The sequence below is a fragment of the Aythya fuligula genome, chromosome 2 (genome assembly GCF_009819795.1).
Source record: "Aythya fuligula isolate bAytFul2 chromosome 2, bAytFul2.pri, whole genome shotgun sequence".
NCBI lineage: Eukaryota > Metazoa > Chordata > Aves > Anseriformes > Anatidae > Aythya > Aythya fuligula.
In genome coordinates, this window is record NC_045560.1 from 71,620,408 (window position 1) to 71,642,021 (window position 21,614).

General features: G+C 40.3%; 1 protein-coding gene across 1 annotated transcript in view; it reads right to left on the reverse strand.

Annotated features, from left to right (window-relative positions):
* MYO10 (myosin X) overlaps window positions 1–21,614 on the reverse strand; it is a 164,431-nt gene that overhangs the window by 73,603 nt on the left and 69,214 nt on the right. Inside the window, exon 4 of the mRNA XM_032182555.1 lies at window positions 5,327–5,514. Coding sequence (XP_032038446.1) covers window positions 5,327–5,514 — 188 coding nt within the window. The remainder of the gene's footprint in view (window positions 1–5,326; window positions 5,515–21,614) is intronic.

The window sequence follows — 21,614 nt, forward strand, 5'->3', positions numbered from 1 at the left end:
TTCATCATACTTCTACTATCTCCAATTCTGTAGTACTTTAAATTTAGTTTTACCCTTGATGTCCAGGACTCCAAATTATAAGTACCTTCCCCTAATGCTTTGTCAGTATTCATCCCCTTTCTCTTCGCAGACCAGCGCCCACTCAAGCTCAAGCCAACAAAGCAAGTATTTAAGATTCCACTTATCTAATACTGGCTCCCTGTACACCAAAGGACTAGCAAAACATTGCTACTACTAGTTTTGAAAGAGCTTCATAAACGCCAGCATCATCTTTGCCTGGTGCAAATACCTTAATACAGCTACACACACCTTTTCCTGCCTAAATTCTCACCCCTCCTTGCCAGGTAGATAGCACTCATAGCTCAACAGCAAGGAACGTGTAGTTCTGGGGAAGCTGAGAGCCACCCCAGAGTAATCAAGAACAACTCTTGAATAGAGAGGGTCAAAGCCGATGGGAAATACTTCCCATACTTATTTATATCATAGCTAGTACCTGCAAAATTTTTTCTTAGAACATGACAGGCTCAGAACTGGGTCAGGACAATGATAATGATCTACCTGCTCACTGCATACCTCTGATGGCCTCCAAATGGAGATGCCCAGGAAAGACATGGTCTATTTCCCTTCTGTCTTCTTCCAGCTTCCAGTCTTTTGCTGTTCAGAGGGCTGCAGAACTAGACCCCAGTTTCTGTGTGTCTTGTAACCTCAATAGGTTTATCTTCCATGAGTTTGTACATGAGCTAATTCCACATACAATCATGCTGTACTTCTGATTACAATTTTTTGGCCTGTGAACCAGTTCACCTCCAGTTCCACAAAATTCTCTTAGACATAAATCAAGGGGAAAAATGGCTTGTACATAGTACTCAAGATACAAACAAAAGATGGATTTACCCAATAATCTCTATTTTGTTCTCTGTTCACTTATTAGTAAGCACTTGATTCTATATAGTTCTACAACCACTACCAAACATTAGGTAGATGGGTTATGGGACCCCTCTCACATGGCAGTAAGATCTCACTCGTACGTGGTGTTGCTCAGCTTGAGACATGATTTTCTCTGCATCAAGTTGGCTCTTTATCATTCCTTTGCAAAATGCTTTATAAAAACATCATTAACCAGATGAAAATAAAGAACAAGCACACTAAACTTCAAAGTTATTTACTCAACCTCTTCAGTACATACACTGGCAGTAGATTGAATTGGATCAGTCTTTTGGACTCCTTAAAAAACCTATGTCTACAAAGACTCTGCTAAGGCCACTAAAAGAATTTTTTAGTACCCAGTCAACCTTTCAAGATACTCTTTACCCCATGAGTTTAAGTGCCAAGCTTGTTTCACATCACTGTATTCAGTGTTCTGAACATGTTGTGTGACAGCAACCTACACAGGTCTCACTTAGGAGATCTTTAACTTTCCTCCATGACTTGTTCTACCCTGGGCATCTCACAAAGGGCACAGCAGTCTGAACTCTGGACCGCTGCAATGGAAAAAGGGTCACTATGAGACGCTTCTCTTTCTGAAGGACATAATGCAAGTGAGGCTGTATCAACACAACTGTAAATCACTTCTCAGTTCTGTCGTCTGGCTTTAAATCTCCAAAGACAGATAGACACAGACAGAATAGCTCCCCTCAGCAAATACTGTTCTTCAAACACACAAGTGAATTTTGGTGTGTCAGTCTCATTAGAAAGTTTTCCCATCACAAGCCCAGGTCTCACCCAAAGAGCAGTTTGTTTTATGTTGATCTTCAAGCTGAAGAACAACAATGAAAATGTCAAGCCATCAGATGATAACAAAGAGAACAAACTGCTGTCAGACTGTGATTTCCCACTTGTGCCACCAACTTGAATATAATCCAGGGTGACTCTTGCTGTTCCTTGTATTGGTCTACACATCTTCTGAGTGCTTTAGAGCAGAACTACTACTATGGTATCAGAGAGAAGAGTGTTTGCTTGCATGTATATGGATTAGACCACCTTAAACAAAGGAGCAACAAAAATAAAACCGAAAGATATTTTCCTATTCTTACATTAAAGGGGAGTGGGGGCTTGAACTTAGTCCCAGCTTGTGAACATGTCATCTAACCCCTGGGGAAATCAGTTTCTGCTCTTGATCAAGACAAGCTGCTTGACTGCTCCTTGAGTACGAGGGACTCCCCCTTTGTGTTCCTGCTGAGGCACCCAGATTTCTGACCAGCCAGTCAGCTCAACTGGTGGGCATGCCATTTCACATTCTGTGAATAGCAGCCATGCCAGCTGAAAAATCAGAATACATTAATAGTTTTTAATGCGTTTGTGGTAGCATCAAATTTAAATTGACTGGCTTTTTTCTGTTTTGTTTTAAATGAAACTGGTCTTTGATGTAAGATTGAGATCAATGTGAAACTAAACATTCGTTGATGCAGACATTTTCGCAAGAAAAACTTTAATTCAATAACCATATAAGCATCTTTTAGCCTGGAGAGTGAAAATACCATTTCACATCTGCATTAATATTCTGATGCCCAGGCTGTGCACAGCTTCTTCAAGATGCCATTTCGTTGACATTTTAGGCTGTGAAGTCTTCTGTATGCAGCAGTATAATGAATTAAAATAAGCCTGTGTAACAGAATGATAAATAAGCATATTTAGATGACTCCATTTAATAATCTCTCTTCCATATCCCCTCCTTTTTACCGTTGCTGTCTTGTTATACTATAAAAATGGTCTCAGATTTCTACTACATTTTGAGTCACAACTGATGACAGTTGTTGATACAGGTTCTTTCCTTAACCTTACCCCATACAGAAAAATATTCCAACTATTTCAACAGTCCAGAAGCTTTTTTACTTTTTTTTTTTTTTTTTTTTTACAGGTTTTTGAAACCAATACCACATAAGAAAGAAGCTCCAAAACAAAACTGAATTAAATCTAGATGCCAGCAGGGGGCACTTCAAGTCCAGAGGATCACAAGTATTCAGTGCTTTATTTCATAGGCCTGTTTGTTACAGGAGCTATTGAGTCTTCCGATCCCTGTATTAGAAGCAAGTGAAAACTACACATCAGAATGTGAAAGTTATTCTAGTAAGTGACTCAGCTTAACTGGATGTCACTGCTTAATGTGTTTTTCCTACTGGAACAAAGTTTTCCTTTTTACCATGCCCTCAATAGCATGTTTTAACTTTTGGTTATCACTGCAGTGCAGTTGAACTTGATGAACTTTGCATGTCCCTTCCAACTGAACTATTCTATTCCATCTCTTACATGAAATGCAAGGCAAAAGCATTTGCCTGATTTCAGACATGGAAGAGCTCCACTGGACCAGATTTTCAAATACCAGCAGTAAGCAAGAAAGCCTGACAGTGACTTGTTGCAACATCTCAATCTAAACCATTAAAAGATACAGGCATGAGCAGAATGTGGGAGATGACTAGCAAACTGCTATATTTTCAATTTTGATGCCTCAAACTAAGAATGCAATCATGGGAACTTCTGAAAACCATTAGTGGTTAAAAAAAAAATCCTGTTCCAAGTCCTTCACAGATACAGCAGATAATACTGCTTTAGGAAAGTGGATTTTACTTTTTATTTTTTGTTCTGAATTGCACGTTCCTTCATATTTTGTAGAAATAGAAAACACCCTTATAAGATTGTATTATGGTACTTCTCTGAAACACGAAACTTACACAAATCATTGCTTAATCCCATGGCCAAAGTAAGCTATTTTAAAAGGTACTGCTAATGTAAAACTTCTCCATATTATGGTTTATCTGTACCAAGGTTTACAGAGCAGGGACTGCTGGAGACTCCTCTGGAACATTAGAGACCTCTGTTTGCTTCCTTTTTAGGACACAACATGCTTTTCTCTTGGCAGCTTGTGAGGAACTGGAAGGAAAGGTAAAATACATGGGCCAGTACAGAATAAAATTAGCAAAGATACTAATGGCTACCTGCTAGGCACCAGAAATGATTTCAGACCCCAAAGTTCAAGTTTGGGGGTTGTTGACAAGTGATTAGCTGACATTACACCACAAAATAACGACTCCAGTCTATCTAATTTCAGAAAGATCTTCGTGCATTTATCTTGGAGTATCATCTGGACTCATCTTTTAATGTACAGCACTATATATTACATTAAAACAAAACCAACCAAACAAAAAAGTTGAAAGTTGAAAAACTCACTCACAGCCCACCTCTGTCTTTGTCATTACCAGACAGGACCTGCCCAGAGGAAAGAGCAAGCAGAGGCTGAGAGCTTTCAGAAACTTGAAAACAGACCTAGCTGTGTTGCACCTGATCCGCATTTATAACAACAGCTTGTGTGCTGAACTACATGTACCAAATCCTCTTCTTACCCAGGAAACCTTGCAAATTGTTCTGCAATTTTAAAAGCCTGTAGAAATTGCCTACTGCAAAAGGTGTTACTCTCACTTTGCCTCATCCCCTATCTGCCCTGATGGCTGACCAGTGCTTTCGTCCCACTGCTGTCGCATGGGCTCCCACAGAGGTCAGGAGACAGCCAGTATCATGTCACCTTGTGCCTGAGTTCTCACTTCGAAGACATTTACTTGTGCTATTGGCTGCAGGATGGTGAGAGCAAACAGGCACAAAAATACTGCAAAGGGGAGAGAGGAGAGGGAGGGGAAACAAATTCTCACTCCATCATGCATCAGTCCCTGTACGGAGCCTGAAGGTGCCACACTGCGATTGCCAACAAGCTGGTCCTGCTGATCTGGTGAGCGAGGATTTGGTTTCCCCTGTGCTTGTGTGAGCCAACGCAGCTGAGCTGGCAGGCTGGGGAAAGGGAGCCACACCAGGCGAAGAGCTGGCTCTGTTCATTGCTCTTTTGGAGCCAGAAGGAAGGAGGAGCTGAAAACTGCTAAAAGCTATTGAAATGCCAACTGCTTTCAGTGTACATTCAGCAGCAGTGAGATCCTGAGCACCAGTGATGCAGTGGATCAAATGGGAGGTTATTAAAATGCCATTAAATTAAGGCACAATGAGATTAAGAAAGTAAAAGTGATCAGGCAGAATCAAGCAGCTGAAACGGGAAGAATTTTTTCTTTTGCTGTTGTTATTTACAGCATTTCTCAAGACTGGTATAGATTTATTTTTTCCCTCTAGATGCAGGTTTGGGGTATAGTGTTGACAAACTATTGAGCTGCAAGGGATGCTTTTAAGAGGTCTGCAGAATAATGAGTTGCAATTTCAAAGATCTCTGCCCAAACTGATGGTTTAAAAGCCTGCTTTCTTTTGGAATCTTCCTCTTCATTCAGTCTGAATACCTGTCTCTAAACCACCTTGAGGTACACTGTCAGGGATAATCAAAGCAGCAGCCATTTACCTGATGAGGATACACTGGTTGTCGTGACGCTTCCAAAGGCAGCGGTAGCACTCGTTGGCCACAGCAAAGATGTGAGGTGCAATCTCTCCCATGTGGTGCTTGCTGTATCGCTCCATGGCAGTGCAGTCATACAGCCCTGGGATGGTCTTGTAAGGGTTCACAGAAGCAACTATGGAACCGATGTACGTCTGCAAGCACAAAATCCCCACAGTTGTTATTAGAGATGGGGTAGAGCAAAATAACAGACCTCACACAGTAAACATATTTGCAAAAGCCTACCAATCCTCATTAGTTTGGATAAAGTTGGCTAGTAGTTTTCCCCACTTTTGTTCTTTGGACAAGAGCAACAGAAGGGTGAAAACTGTTTCCACCTCCCCCGTGTCTTCATGCTTACCCTGCCTACAGCACAGAGCTTCCAAGCTCAGGATTCGTCCCTGCATTAACGCCATTTACCACTGCACAGGAGCATCAATGAGCACCAGTGAACATGTGCTTTTCACACGTTCTTAGAGACTTTATGAACTTTCTAAACCTGACTGTATCCCTAGGTCCTGAGCACTGCTGCAAAGGCTGTTTTGCCATGCACAGTATCAAAAACCTTCTCCGTTCCCCATTTTTAAGATGGGAGTATCAGACACTAGCATCATTAGAGGGTAACAGGCCCTAAGAAAAGTACATGAACCGGCAGATGCTGCCAAAACACTAAATTTATGCAACTTAATTTACTACTGCTTTGATGCACAATGGCAACTGACACAACATTCATTTCTCTCCTGTTGCAATTAGAGAGCACATCAGTTAAAACCACCCAGGTAGTAGCTTATACCCATTCCCATTGCCTTAACTCATTAAACTGTGGTAACGTGATCATGTACAACAGCCTATTTGCACTGTTACTCATTTTCTGTCTTTTCCATCTGCTTCACAGTCATCGTCTAGCCACCTGAATATATTTTTAAAATAAAATCAAATTAAGTGAAGCAGGAGATAACATTAAGCACACTATCTCCAGAATTTCCGGTACATTTCCGGGGCACATAAAACTAATTGATATAGCATACAATATATGTGGTGTTAACGCTGTGATACTAATTTTATTTTGTTAAGCGCTCTTTCTGAGGTTACACGCCAGAAGCTAGAGCACCTGGCTTCAACAGCTCTGCTGTGGCCTTGCAAAGATCTGGGCTGCAGCTCTGTAGCACAGTCCCCGTGTACATGCAGATGCTCTGTCAGCAGATAACCCTGTCATCACCAACAGGAATTGGCTATGAAGCTCGCAGCAGGGCTGGGGCTCTCTTTGTGTATGCAGCACCTTATCCCCAGAGGGCTTCAGGAAGGGGCCCCATGTCCTCCACCTGCAGCACTGCCTCCAGCAAGCCACTGCAGGGGCACTTGTGAAGACCCACTGACCACCAGCTCCCTCATGCTTTCCTCTCTTTCAATCTCTTCCATGTCTCCACAGCATTTGCATTTCACATCTACCTGCCTCCTTTCTCTTCTCCTTAATTAATACGTAATTATCACTGTGTATCCGCTCTCCTTTCTCACTGTTATCCTGATGCTTTATTTCCCATTATCCATCTGCTTCATCCTCTGTTAGGCCCAACACCAGCAGCAGCTTTTGCTAAGGAGACTACAGCAATGTCCTTGAAATGATGACAATTTTATTAGATGCAAGGGGAATGTTCTTCCTCACTGTAACTGAGGTGTATTTTACAGAGCTGTGAGCTCACAGTCCGTATGTTTCATAAACCTGCCACACTGTACAATAGCTCATAAGGTTTCAGCTAGAGGAAAGATCCCATTTCAACACGAGATCGTATCGCAGGGCAATTAGAGCACCGAGACAACAGTTTAATTTCCTGGGATCATCACCTCTTGGGTTCTTGAATAACTAGTGGGCAAGTATCTAGGAACAAACTTCCTCAGCTTGATACGTATTTCAGTACAGATTGCATGGGCAGGGATATATCCATAATATTTAATTATATGAATGGTTTATTGGTCAATGCCTGCACTGTATACTGCTACGGATCCACCTCTTTACCCTACTAAAAAGTCTGACTGAAGTCAGAAGTAGGAATAGTAATTTGAGGCACACCATCAAACCAGATACTACGGCAAACAAGCAAACATATGAACACTGATACCACCCAACTTTATAACTGTAAATATCCACTCTACAGCTTCTGTGTGGTCAAACACATAACAGACCACCACAATACTCCTCCACCTTCCAGTGATAAAGCACTGGCAAAAAGCACCACCACTGACTGCAGTGCAACTCTTCTTGCTTCTCCTATTCCAAACCCGAAGTATCAGGAGAGCAGCCCACTTCTGCACCAGCTCTCTCGACCTGAGATGATCTTTCCCATGACTTCAGCAAAACTTTTTCAAAATGACACAGGCAGTTCCAGATCCGTGAGCAGATTCTGTTCCAAGAGTCATTTGCTGTAACAATGCCAGGATCACTACTTTTCCTGTCCCCTCACCATCCCATGTTGTTACTAGCAGCACAATTTCACTGAAACCCAATCGCACTTCTGTCAGCCTCCACCCTGGCATCCCCAGAAGCCCCTGAGTCATGGACTTGGAGCACGGTTGGACTCACAGACAGGGAGCAGGTGCCAACAATTCACCCTGTCCCATGCAGGGCTCTGCCTCCATCCCCTCAGGAATCCTATCAGCCTCCCCATTCAACCGCTTTCTCTGAGGGCAGACTTTCCAGTTTTGCAAGTGCAAGCAGGATAGCAGCAAGTGAGGCGGGTGCAAAGATACACAAAAAAGCACAGGGCTGTTATGCTATCTCCTGAGCACTTTTCCTGCACCAGGCATCATTCATACTGCAAATTAAAGCAGATACCAGTCAAAAGCAGGAACTCTGAATTACTTTATTATGCTAACCTTGTGAGGCAGCTGCTTAGATGAAATTTCAGAAAAGGTGTTTTCATGTAAGAATGTCACTTCCACTTTGCTTAAAAGAGAGTGAATTAATTCTTCTCTTTGTTCTTTGCAGTTTCTAATCTGATTCTCGCAGTCAATAATTGCTTGTTGTAATGAAAGCACTCCAAAGCAGTTATGAATGGGAAAAATACTAATGTGTCTGCCAGAGTACCAGCAAGTGGACTGAAAATTTCTGAAAATTTCCTGCTGAAAAAGTCTGAGGGGTATTTCAAAGAAATACTGTGTAGAGCTTCTGCTGCAAGCCTGGTTTCTTTTGTTATGGACTAAACCAGCAACAACTCATTATCAGATCACCATTAATAAACAAATTTGAATCTAAAAATAAATGAAAAGTTGAGTAATTCAGTCTGAATCCTAATGTGGTGCTTTCTGCTTATTTTTTTTTTTTACTGAAATTTTACATTGGTAATGCATCCTGGTCACAAACTACAGACACTCCTGCTCCCCCTTTTAACACACACACACAAAAAAAAGGAAATAAGATTGTTTGCTGATCCTTTGACTTCCAAAATTAGAAGTTCAAGCCCTGTCTTCTCAGCTAGACGTTCAGTTAGACAATGGCATCACAAGAGTCAAAATGAAAGATGTACTTGAGAAAGGAAGAGATTTTTCACCAGTTCTCTAAATGCTTTCTTTGTTTGTTTTGCTTGTTGCCTTGTGACAGCAATCAGTTTTAAACCTTATGTCTAGAAATCACCCCAGACTTCTTCAAACACTCAAGAACAACTTAGTTCTTTAACAAGGCTCAAGAGCTCACAAAGATTTCTGACACCCACAGAAATACTCCAGAGAAACTATAGATTGTCAGAGTAGTCCTGTCTATCACTACAGAAGTTATCTTGGTTGAAATAATCTCTTTCAAGTTAGCTTAAAATGATGAGAAAAAAGTTTGCAATAGTTTAGCTAAATATAATTTTAAACATCCTTCTACCCCATGTAGAAAAGGCTTTCTAAATAAAAGAGGAAAAAGTAGAATTTGAAATTTCCCCTTCAGTTTTCTTTTTCAGTTTTCTTACACAGAACAAGCAACAAATAAGGAAGCAGCCCGAGCACACGTTCACTTAATTAATCCTATAAACCAATCACACTGTGTAGATCAGGACTACCTTTGCTCTCCATCTTTTTCCGTTTCACAAAATCTTTTCTGCATACATCCTTTCAGCCTTGCTTCATGTCCAGCAATCATCCACCTTCCATTTCTTCCCCTCTCATGCCAAGATTCAGGCATCTCCTCCACAATAGCTTTTTTATTCCCAAGGATTCTTTAATGATCTCTGTGTTTTATCCAAGCCTGGTTTTCCCATGTAAGGTCATCAATTTTATCCCACACTATTTTTCTCGTGACCTCTCTTAACCCACTACATCAACGTACTCCTCTGTAATTCCCTGACTTCTAGTATTTGAGACATCCAATTTTTCCTTCTTTCTTTAAAAGAAAACGAAAAGAATAGAAAAGGACTTATCTTGGGCTTTGCATATCATGCTACAGGGAAGGTGACAGAGAAGGCAGGAGGACTCTGTTAAAGGGCGTTACACGCTGCTCCCGAATGAAGTCTTTGATCAACGATCAGAAGAGAAGCTAAAACTGCTTGCACTATTAAAACAGGCACAAAAAGACTACATTACTTAATTTCAATCACCGTGCTTCTTCAGTGACGCCAATATCAATATATTCTTTGAAACATTGTTTAGCATGACACTAGGAACATTGGAACTGATCAAATACAGAATTAAGATGCTTGGTCACAGATACATGCATTAACACTAAGACAGCACTCTAGGCACCCAACCCTCTTTTCAGAGCACTTTCAAGATATTCTGCTTTGGGCCAAAAAACCAACTATCCTTACTGCGGAAACAAAATCATGTTTGCAGATGCATCAAAAACTATGTTTCCAGACTGTTTTTGTACAGCTCTCAACTTTGTTACAATCATTGATGGAACTGATTCCATGTCTGATGAGTAAGGGCTACTGTCTGTTTTTAGTTTGTTTGGTGGTGGTGGTTGTGTATCAACCTGGCAATTTATGAAACAAGTATCATTTTCTGGTCTTGCCATTAATATAAGGGAAACTGAAATAAAACTGTAGTGCAACTGGCTCACTAGAAAGCCACTGTCTGGTACCTTCAGATAACAAATGTTAAAAGATCATCCATGTTCCACACAAGCCTCATCTCTCTCATACCTTTTATCATGTAGGCTAGAGTAACACTATTGAATTAAAACACCTGTGCTTTCATAGCACATGCAAATACAGACAGTCTTAAAAGAGCACAAAATAGCTGTCAAATTTCTCTATCTCCTCAACACTAAATTTTGAAGTTTGATGGTGTAAAACCTGGGATTAAAAGTTTGTTTAATGCTCTAGGCAGAGCCTCAATTTTTCCCCAATTCTCCCACGTAAGAGGATTAATTTTAATGGTGACTGCATTTATGCTGAAGCAAAGCTAACTAGGTCAACCACCATACACATGTTAGCATAAAAAGGAGAAAGATGGCTGGACCATATTTTGGGGTGCTTTTTAAGGAAGGGAGCAGAAGGAGCATATGCATGCCATAAGCGGGATGAAAATTAATGCTGTTGTTCATGGTAGATTCTTGATTTATCCTCTCTGTGGTAAGTATGCTGTGTCTTTCAGCTGGTCTTGAGCTAATTTCAGTGGGATGGAATCCAGTTTTCTCCCTAAATTATAAGCTAAAATGTCTGAAGCCAAGCTCCTTTCTTAAAAGCCATAATCAAACTGAATTACTAGACTACAAGTTTAGATGTTTTCAACCAATCAAGCCATGTTTGTGATGAAAATGTCATACTCTGTAATTATCCTTACATGCTTGGGCTTCTGCAGCCCTCACCATGTTTGGTGACTCATGGTGGGTTTCCATCAGCCCAAATTTACATCAGCTTTGCTTTTCTTTATCACTGTGTTCCTTCTCAATGCACACATCATTATGTGTGCATATCATACGCACAAATATATTCTCCTTCCTTCTTCTCAGAGTCAGTTGTAGAACTGATTGCAAAATGAGATGGCCTGTGTGTTCACAAAACATCCTATAAACATGGGAGTTAGCATCCACAGGAGATGACCTTCTGAAGGGAATCAGAATGAGACAGCATGTCACTAAGTTCAAATGCCATCAGGCAGCTGCCTACATTCAAGACCTACCTTTTAATGTTGTCCCTCTCATTGTTTTCTCTAAGTCTCTTCCCAGACACATTCACACTGCTTAACTGCATTTTCCCATGTGCTTTGCTCCACAAGGTAAGCTGCATCAGCCTCTTCTACCAGCTACCTCCCCTCCCTGATGGCCTTTTCCCTTTCTGTGCTGAGAACAGATCAGGTTTGTGGAGTAACAGAAGAAGGTATTTTCAAAGCTGGGCTTTATGCTTGTTTTTACTGGCACAGCTCATGGCAAGATTCTGGAATAAATTTGAAATATTTATACATGATTTCAGATGATCAGAGGCAACTGTTGGGCAACAATATCCCCATTTAATTGCATCTTTGTCTGTTGCATTCACTCTTCAACTCTGTTAAAGTGACCTTACGCTTCCATTGGTACCAAGCTTTAACCTACACCACCCTGTTCCAGGCCTCTCTGAGGACAAAGGCTATGTTACCTTTTCACGAAGAAAGACAAACTTTGCAGCCCAGCTACCTTTAACTTCTAAACTATGCTAATCTTTCCACTCCCTACAGTTCCAACCTTGCACATCCATAGCGTCCTTGTTCTAGAGAGCTAACTGAAGCTAGAAAATCTTTGTGTTTCGTCAGGGGTAAAAACTGGGTTTTGTTCACGTTAGCTACCAACAGAAATAGCAGAACAGAGTGCAGTGGCAGCTGTATCTTTCAGCTTAACTCAAGAGAAGGCTCAGAGATCATGAAGAACCTGCATAAAAACAAGAGATCTCCACAAGTTGAGATCCACTCCCTTTGCTTTCCCATTAACTTTCTCCTATGGAACAGACAATTCTTTGTGGATCGAGATACTCGAGTAACTTCACAAATGTTATCCAGAATCCACACAACACCTACAGGATCTCCAATGGTTTTTTTTTTGTTTGTTTGTTTGTTTTTCCCCTGGAGGATACAAGATGAACTGGCATCGAAGAAATAAGTGCCCAAGAATATTAAAAGGGCCAAAGAAGAAAAAACCCATACCTTAAAACCAGAAATGGCAAAACCCAGGTGGGGAATGTGAAACTAATATAATGAAAAACTGATACAAAAGGGTTGTTACAGCCCAAGGTAAAAAGTAAAAACATTCTGATGTAAAAGACTATAATATTAATATCAGATGGACACCTTTCCTGATTTAAGAAATTCACCAGTTTCTAGTAATTTTTCTCCTCAGTATAAGAAGGACCAAGCCTCCTTGTTCTTTGCTGACTAATACAAGAGAACCAACAGAATCTCTACCATTTAGCAGGTCTGTCTACTGGATGTCAGGATAATGATCTTCAGCAATCTACTGCCTAGACTGTTTATATAAAACATCTACTTCTTATGGAAGAATCTCTTCCATGGCCAAGTGAAGAGAGAAGGTGACCTCCTGAATTAAAAAAAAACAAAACACACACAAAAAAACAAAAACATGATCAATCAGAATGAGACATTGATTTTTTGACATTTTCATGTGCAGCAATACATAATGTGACTGTAGGTTTGCTCAATTTCACAGCTTGGCTCTAATGAGGAGAACACTAGCTCAAATCAGAAAAGGCTCCACAAAGAGTGGAGACCCCATGGCTCTTCATTTCAAATGGCCTGTGGCCACACATTGGTTCTTCTTCCTGCTTTGTTATTGCACAATGTTCAAATGCCTTTTTCAAAGCTGTCTGAAGGTCTAATTAGCCCTCAAGCAAGGGAAAAGTAAGTTCTTCCTTCCTATCGATAATCTTGCTAAGATAAAGGGGCTTTTCAGAGAAAACACATGCAAATGAAAACAAAACTTCTATTCAATGATATCGCCAAAATCAGTGTCTCCAGAACTCGGGAGAAATATTTTTAATATAAAGTTTTGGAGATCTGATTTTTTTCTGCCTGCAAGTATATTCTGTACTGATATCCAGATTTTTGAAACTTCCATGCTTTAGGCATTTTAAGCCTCTCCTACAAAAAATGCTCTTTCAGGAGGCAAGTAGGAAGAATAGAAAGTATGCTTTAACAGAGCATGAAAATAGAAACCAAAAGCCTGAATAACCAAAATGAAGTCAATTCCAGATTATTTATTGGATGGCACTGAACTACAGTCAAGTAGCCATGGGTCTACAAATCAGCACTAAGATGGCAAACTGTATTAGTAGCCAAATCTGCTGAAGGGAACGTCTAGATCCCACTGTGTTTTGAAAATAAATGTTGACAGACATCAAAAGGAAATAATTTAAACTGCTTGTGAGAAATGGATTAAATCTTTTCAAATTAAAGTCTCACTATGAACTATCCACTTAAGCAGGTAGACAGCAGCTATAACATTTTTAACTTAAAATGCTTGTCTATAGCCTTTTTAGTTTTAAACTGCTGGAATAAGGCATTTGGTCTGTGTAGCACAAGCAGTAAATTTTGTGCAGCTCACTTTACAGTCAAAGCCCAATTCACATTAAGAAAACACGTCCTGGTGACAGACAAGTGGCTTAAGTTTCAGAGTTTAAATCCCTACCCTCCTTTGTAGATGTTTGCGAGCAAATAGACCTTGAAGAAAGGAGATCAACCTTACCTGCAAGCAATACAAAGGTGCATGCAGAAGTATCCAGCACCATTTACAATCCAATTGTTAAAAAAATATAACTTCAAATTGGTCTACTTTCTGTTCTTCTCAGCTCACATCGTTACCAGTGACATTCAATAAAGATGTGGAAAAGCCAATGCAAAAAGCAATCCTTCAAATCTAAGAAAACATTAGCAATATCATCACTAATGCTCAAGTCTGTACAAGATGGTAAGATTTCCACTTTGTAGTTTTCAATACAAAAGACTCAGTTCTCATTCAAAACTCATGGAAATCAACAGGAATTTACTGTTGACCCTTCATGCATCATTTATTCTTTTAGCAGCTAGCCAAATGGAAAGAAAAATAGTGGTACAGAGCAGGCAAAAAGCAAGATTTTTGTTATTTTAACAGAACTTTGTCTTCCTCCTCCTCACCTTCCTCACTGACAGAGTCCGTTGATGATGGCCAGTAATATAACTATTGCACCATACACACATAGCAGGTTATCAAGAGAACCTAACCTACTACAAACTGTAACAGCAATTTACCTAAAATCAAGTTGTTTGTGTAGCCATTGAAAACACGATAGCTTACTCAACCACAAAGACCTTTCTGAGCAACTCCTTTTTTATTATGTTGACCACAACTTCTCAGACCAAAAGATTTGTTAAGATCTGAGTATACACACCTTAGAAATCCCCAATGTTTTCAGTAGGGACTTCAGGTAAAGTTTTTATTGTTATTATTAGCAGTGTCACAAGTTCAGCAGTAAAGAGCAATTAAAAAAGAATAAAAGTTGGTTAACCAATCAATGGCATTTGTTTACTTTACTCATATTGTTACAGCTATATTCTTCCTTTAATATGGATTTAAAAAGAAAAATAACAAAATAACAGTAATTGGTCTTTGGAAGACAAATCTTGATCTATTTAACTGACCATCTTTTAGAAACAGTGATCACCAGATATAGATTCCACTAAATTTCCAATTCAAAGCCTGCTGTGTTTACATAAATCTTTGTCTACTGCTCTCCAATAACAGATGTGAAACGGAAGCTGTAATTAATGCTTGGAGACATGAACTCACTTTGAACTACATTTTGAAAACACTGTCTGATGTAAGCATAACGTGCTAATTATAGAGGTAAGTACCTATATATAGACATCTTTCATGCAATCTTAGCAACTGAGCTGTTTGGTGCACCTCCATTAAAGGACCTGGTGTAGACAATTATCCCCATTCTCTGCAGTAGTGTAGAAGGCACCTTAACAGAAGGTATGAAAAAACACAGATTCATCAACATGACTTCTAAATATATTTACAGTAAAGTATAGCAATTAAATAAACAGAAGTTTCTTCAGTGACCAAACAGCAGATCCTGCAAACTGATTACTTGGAACTGCCCTAGAGTATTAGATACGTATAGAAAAAACTGTGCAATTACAGATAGTTTGCAGATAAGACTAAATGTGGTTCTGTGAGCCAGTGAAATAACTAAGGATTTGGTCTAAATGTATATGTACAATACTAGCATTTATATGTACATATTTTATAGTAAGTAAGATTTATGTGGAAGCAAGGAAATGTTTTGGCCTCTTTTCACAATGTACTCGTTACTTGACAGCATTACTGAAAATTTGACAGAAGTGCAGATTACCAGGTGGCTTAAATTGTCATTGTTCTTCTTCTGTCAATGGCCCACACTTATTTGGACTACGGATAATGGTAGGCCGAAGACCAAAGCTGTCCAGCATCATGTAGAGGTACTTTATACACATTCTTTTAAGGTCCAGTTTTCTGCACATTCTGCAGCTTCCAAGTTCTTCTGCTTAAGAAAATAATCACGATAATTTTTGTCTTTCTAGTAAAACATTTTGGAGCTACTGTCTTTCACCAATTTTCTTTTGTCCGCCTCTACCTAAAACTTGTGTCCACTGTTGGGGACATCCAAACAGCAGTGCTTTCAGATTCCATAAATTACATCTGTCTTACTTTGTTCAATTAACCAAGGTATCAACGTGCCTTGTGGTTTTCCCACTAAAAAACACGCAACAACATCTACTTCCTGTTGACATGGCACTGTTGACAGAGCAATTGCACTGCTTCTGAAATGTGTTTTACTTTACTCAGAAAAAAAAAAATATGCAAAAACCTAGACAAACAAGTCACAGACAGCAACTGACCTATATACTACGGTGTCTCAGTCTGTGAACAGAATTTGGAGGGAAAAAAAACAAACACGACAGTGGTTATTGATTAATACTGCACAAACAACAACTAGTTCCCTCAGGGAACCTTCTTGACTTCAAGGCAGATAAACATGCAATAATTAGATGATTTAACAAACTACATCTGAATATGCTGCTAAAGCAAATAAGCACAAATAGATTTTTAAAAGGTATATTCATTTATTTATACATTGATTTTAAGTACAGATAGATGAGCATTCCATATTTGTTGCTTCAGCTGAAGAGACAAAGAAAACCAGCCACAAACACTGAGCTCCTAATTACCACCACCCTCCTCTGATGTGGATGTGGCTGCTACAGCATTACATGTCTACGTGGCTGGTACAGAAGGTTTTTTTTTTTTTTTTTTTTTTTTTTTTTTTTTTTTTTTATAAAGACACACAAACCTAACAGATGGTTATGATTATTGGTGGGCAATCTGCAGTCCTAATTTGAAAGTGAGCAAAAATAGGCTATGTGCTTTCACCCTCCTGGCCGCTGTACAAGCTGGAGGCACATCTCCCTGCTCCGAGAGGCCTCTGGCTGCTGGGCCCAGCACACCCCTCTGGGCACACGGACCCGATTCTGGCCTAAACAAAATGCCACCTGTCAAAGAAGTGCTACTTCAAAGGTCTTACTAAGCTACTTCAGAGTTAAATCAACAGGAAAATAAACAACTAGAAGTGCTTTGGAACTTGTTTGTTGCCTGAACATGGGCAAACGAGGGTCAATTTGGCACTGGAAACCTCTGTAGGGAAGTGCATGATGCATACTGCGGTTATTTTCAGTCCTCCTCTGCCTCAGCAAAAGCTCTTCTTTATTCCTCTGTCGTGCTCTTCTGAAATCCACTTGCCTGCACCAGCACCTAACCACTGGCCACAGAGACAAGGGAACAGCAGCTCCTCCCACAACCAGTTTGGACACTGTAATTTGTGTGTCCTGTACTACAATTCGCACACGATGTGGTTTACAGTGTCTTCTCCAACACTAAGCCAGTCTCCTCTGTGATGTGTATTTAACTAAAAGTAAACCCGAATCAACAGCTTTGGGAACAAGTCTTCTTTGAACGGCAACAAGAACAGCTGCCGCAGCACTTCCCCTCTCCGCATCATGAGCCCATTGCTGGCTTGGCTTCAGAGGCAATGAAATCCCTCACTTGCCTTCACAAAAGGCTCCATTTTGCAGTGTGGGCACCTTCCAGTTTTAGCACTGATGTTTGTCTTTCTGTGTTTTTCCACACACCAACCTGGCACTCAAGCTAATCTGAGAATTCAAACACAGGTGTTAAACCTTGTCGAAAAGCTGGACCTCCCATCTCAAGCTGTTCCTGTTAAGCAAAACAGGGGAGGGAGTAGCAACAAGAACCCCTCCAGGACCCCATCACTGGCATAGTAACCCTGCCCCTTTGGCAGCCCAAAACCAAGCTTTTAGAGAAAAATTGCATTAATCAAGAAACCTGAAAAAAGTATCAGACAGGAGCCTGCTCTGAGGAATCTAGCAAGGGACTGTATAGTCCACGCTTTTCACATACTAAAAAGGAAAAACATACCCTTTTATCTTCTACAGAAATACAAACAGGAAGTATCACAATTAGATGTCGACAGATTTGATGCTGATATAAAAGGATGATTGCATATGGATCAGAACAAATTTTGTCATTCATCTCACAACATAGATTCAGCTAGGTGCCTCAACAAATTAAGTACAGTGCCAGGCATCATTTACCCTATGAACATAGTCTATATGTCAAATCAATACAACCAACACCCCCTCACCCCCAGCACCCACATAAAAAGGGAAGAAATACATAAAATCCTATGCTGACCTTTATAGCTGGAGTTGTTAACAACAGCAAATAAAGTCACTGACATGTTTGACAATCTTTGGCATCTACTGAAAGTATCTTTTATAGTATTAATTAGGAAATAGAGAGAAATTTAGGAATAAGGGTATGATTAAGTGAGATGGAGAAGCAAAAATGTTATCAAGTAAAGGAAAAGTAAACTGAACTCAAACATCTGAAGATATTTATTGAAGTGCTCACTGCTGGATAAACACTTCATCAAATACAAACACACAACTTAACAGGGGAAGACTTGCATAAATATTGTTTTCCTGGGAAAGCAACTGTTTAAATTTCTTTTAAATTGTTTCTTTTGTATTTCTAAAATTATATATACTTTACACTACAATTTAGCGTATTTCACTTCATACCATTTTTTCCCCAGTTTGTGAGAAAAAGCAAGCACACAAACTCATATTCTAATTAAGTGCAATCCTCATTTTGTGTACAAAGGTGCTTCCCAGTCTTATTACCACAGGAAAAAAAAAAAAAAAAGCTGCTAAACTCAAGAACCACACTAATATGTTTGTAATACTGCAAGCAAAGAACTCACAGAAAGCTAAAAAGTACATTTCCACTCAGGAGGTGGGCAAGGAGGTGATCAGAGCTGAAGTAAACAGGGACACAGTGACAAACAATGACAAGCGTCTGTAAACTAAAAGCCAGGACATGGCAATTATATTTTGCTTTTTTATTCAGCAATGGAGAGAAGTATTCCACATGGATGACTAGCCCCTCAACTCAAAGTGCGGTGGGGCACATGCCCTCCTGATTTATCCCTACTTAACAAGGGACAGATACAACCAAGGTGCTGATAGATAGAAGACTCACTGTGCACACTACACTCACAAAGCTTTTACTAGCCACAGCAGAGGACTTTGGGGAGGGAATAGAAGAGGCACATGCACAATCTGTAAAGTTTTTTGTTCCTGCCATGAACTCCAGTGTGTTTTACTGTCCTTTAAATGAACTAGTCTAGTCGCAAAAAAGAATGACCAAGAGCCTCATTTCTTCAGCTGCAAGTATGTGTTTAACAGAGGTAAAGTCACCTTTCAGTCTCTCTTACTCTCTTTAAAGAAAAAAAAAATCATACATCAAATTATCATTAAACAGCTCACTACAGGTAAGAGATTCTGGCTTGAACAGACATTATTTTGCAGTTTAATCTGACAACACCCCTTCTTAAAACACACACATATACACCTATCAAGTTTTCAGAAAATGCAAGCTATTTAATCTGCTTTTCTCAGGGATTCTGTTCCTGGAAGCCTGTCCTGCTAATGCATTGCCATTGGCATAGCAAAAGTGGGATACCAATGAGGAGAGAGATGATTCTCATTCTCATCCCTGGTTAGGTATACCAGACAACAGAGACTCTTACATATGCATTTCAAAACACACTTTTTTAAATTATTTTTTTTCCAATCACCTTTGTTCAATCAATTTTCAGGTGAGCTGCATCAAAAAAAAAAAAAAAGTAGCATTAGCAAAACCGAAAGGACAGTGAGTATTCAGCAGCAACTGAAGATCTGTCATCAATCACTAACTGCACACAAATCTGTTTGTCTAGAAATCTACACTACACTGAGTACCAAGTATCGAAATATCCTAAACTTGTCTTGACAAGCTAGGAAAGAAACTAAGACATGTCTTCAGAACAAAGATATTCTTTGCCTCTTCAAGAAATTACCTCCTTTACTCACACTCCGTAAAAGGGGGAAAGGTTGACATCCACATCCCACATGAGTACATGGATTTTTTATTTTTAGACTTGCACCAAGTGTTAATGTCTAATTTAATAATATCAATGGAAAACTAAACTCTTACCAAGTACCAGCACAAGCAATTGCTCACATATGCTGCTTATTTTTTGTTTACTGTTTTTCTGAAAGGCAAAATAGTTCATTTGGCTCGAGGAAAAAATAAAAATAAAAAAAAATAAAGACTTTTGTAAAGAGAACCACCTCAACATTTAGATTTCTAAGTGTCATTTAGGATTCTAAAGCCCCTTTAAGGTAATTTACAAAGGACAGAATTTCCTTGTGCCTTTTCTTCCTTTTTATCATCAATAAATTTCTAAATATAGGGAAATCTTTACATTAACACATATTCATGTTTAAAAAAATAAAGCCTAACTTAAACGAAGCTTGGAATAAAACATGTATATGGCCAAATCAAAGGTCTATAAAGATTATTCAAACAAGAATTATTTATGTTCTCTAAGTATTATTGAAAACAACAACCACCTCCACCACACAACAACTGAAAAGTGAGATTTCACAACCTCTTACAGCAACTAATATTCCCTGTACCTCTCTCACATTTAGTGTAGTTCCAGATTCAGGAAATATTAGCCCATCAAAAAATAGTTTGTACTACACTGTTTCCAAAAGCTATATATATATCACAGAATCACACAGAATTTCTAGGTTGGAAGAGACCTCAAGGTCATCGAGTCCAACCTCCAACCTAACGCTAACAGCCCTCCACTAAACCATATCCCTAAGCTCTACATCTAAACGTCTTTTGAAGACTTCCAGGGATGGTGACTCCACCACTTCCCTGGGCAGCCTGTTCCAGTGCCTCACAACCCTTTCAGTGAAGAAGTTCTTCCTAACATCTAGCCTAAAACTCCCCTGGCTCAACTTAAACCCATTCCCCCTCGTCCTGTCACCAGGCACGTGGGAGAACAGGCCAACCCCCACCTCGCTACAGCCTCCCTTGAGGTACCTATAGAGAGCGATAAGGTCGCCCCTGAGCCTCCTCTTCTCCAGGCTGAACAAGCCCAGCTCCCTCAGCCGCTCCTCGTAGGACTTGTTCTCCAGGCCCCTCACCAGCTTCGTCGCCCTTCTCTGCACCCGCTCAAGCACCTCGATGTCCTTCTTGTAGCGAGGGGCCCAAAACTGAACACAGTACTCGAGGTGCGGCCTCACCAGAGCTGAGTACAGGGGGACGATCACCTCCCTAGCCCTGCTGGTCACGCTGTTCCTGATACAAGCCAGGATGCCGTTGGCTTTCTTGGCCACCTGAGCACACTGCTGGCTCATATTCAGCCGACTGTCCACCATCACTCCCAGGTCCTTCTCTGCCTGGCAGCTTTCCAACCATTCCTCTCCCAGTCTGTAGCTCTGCTTGGGGTTATTGCGCCCCAGGTGCAGGACCCGGCACTTGGCCTTGTTGAACTTCATGCAGTTGACCTCAGCCCATCGGTGCAGCCTATCCAGATCCTCCTGCAGAGCTTTCCTACCCTCAAGCAGATCGACACACGCACCTAACTTGGTGTCATCTGCGAACTTACTGAGGGTGCACTCGATGCCCTCGTCCAGATCATCGATGAAGATATTAAAGAGGACCGGCCCCAGCACCGAGCCCTGGGGGACGCCACTAGTGACTGGCCTCCAACTGGACTTGGCTCCATTCACCACAACTCTTTGGGCCCGGCTATCCAGCCAGTTTCTAACCCAACGAAGCGTGCGCCAGTCCAAGCCAAGAGCAGCCAGTTTCTTGAGGAGAATGCTGTGGGAGACGGTGTCAAAAGCC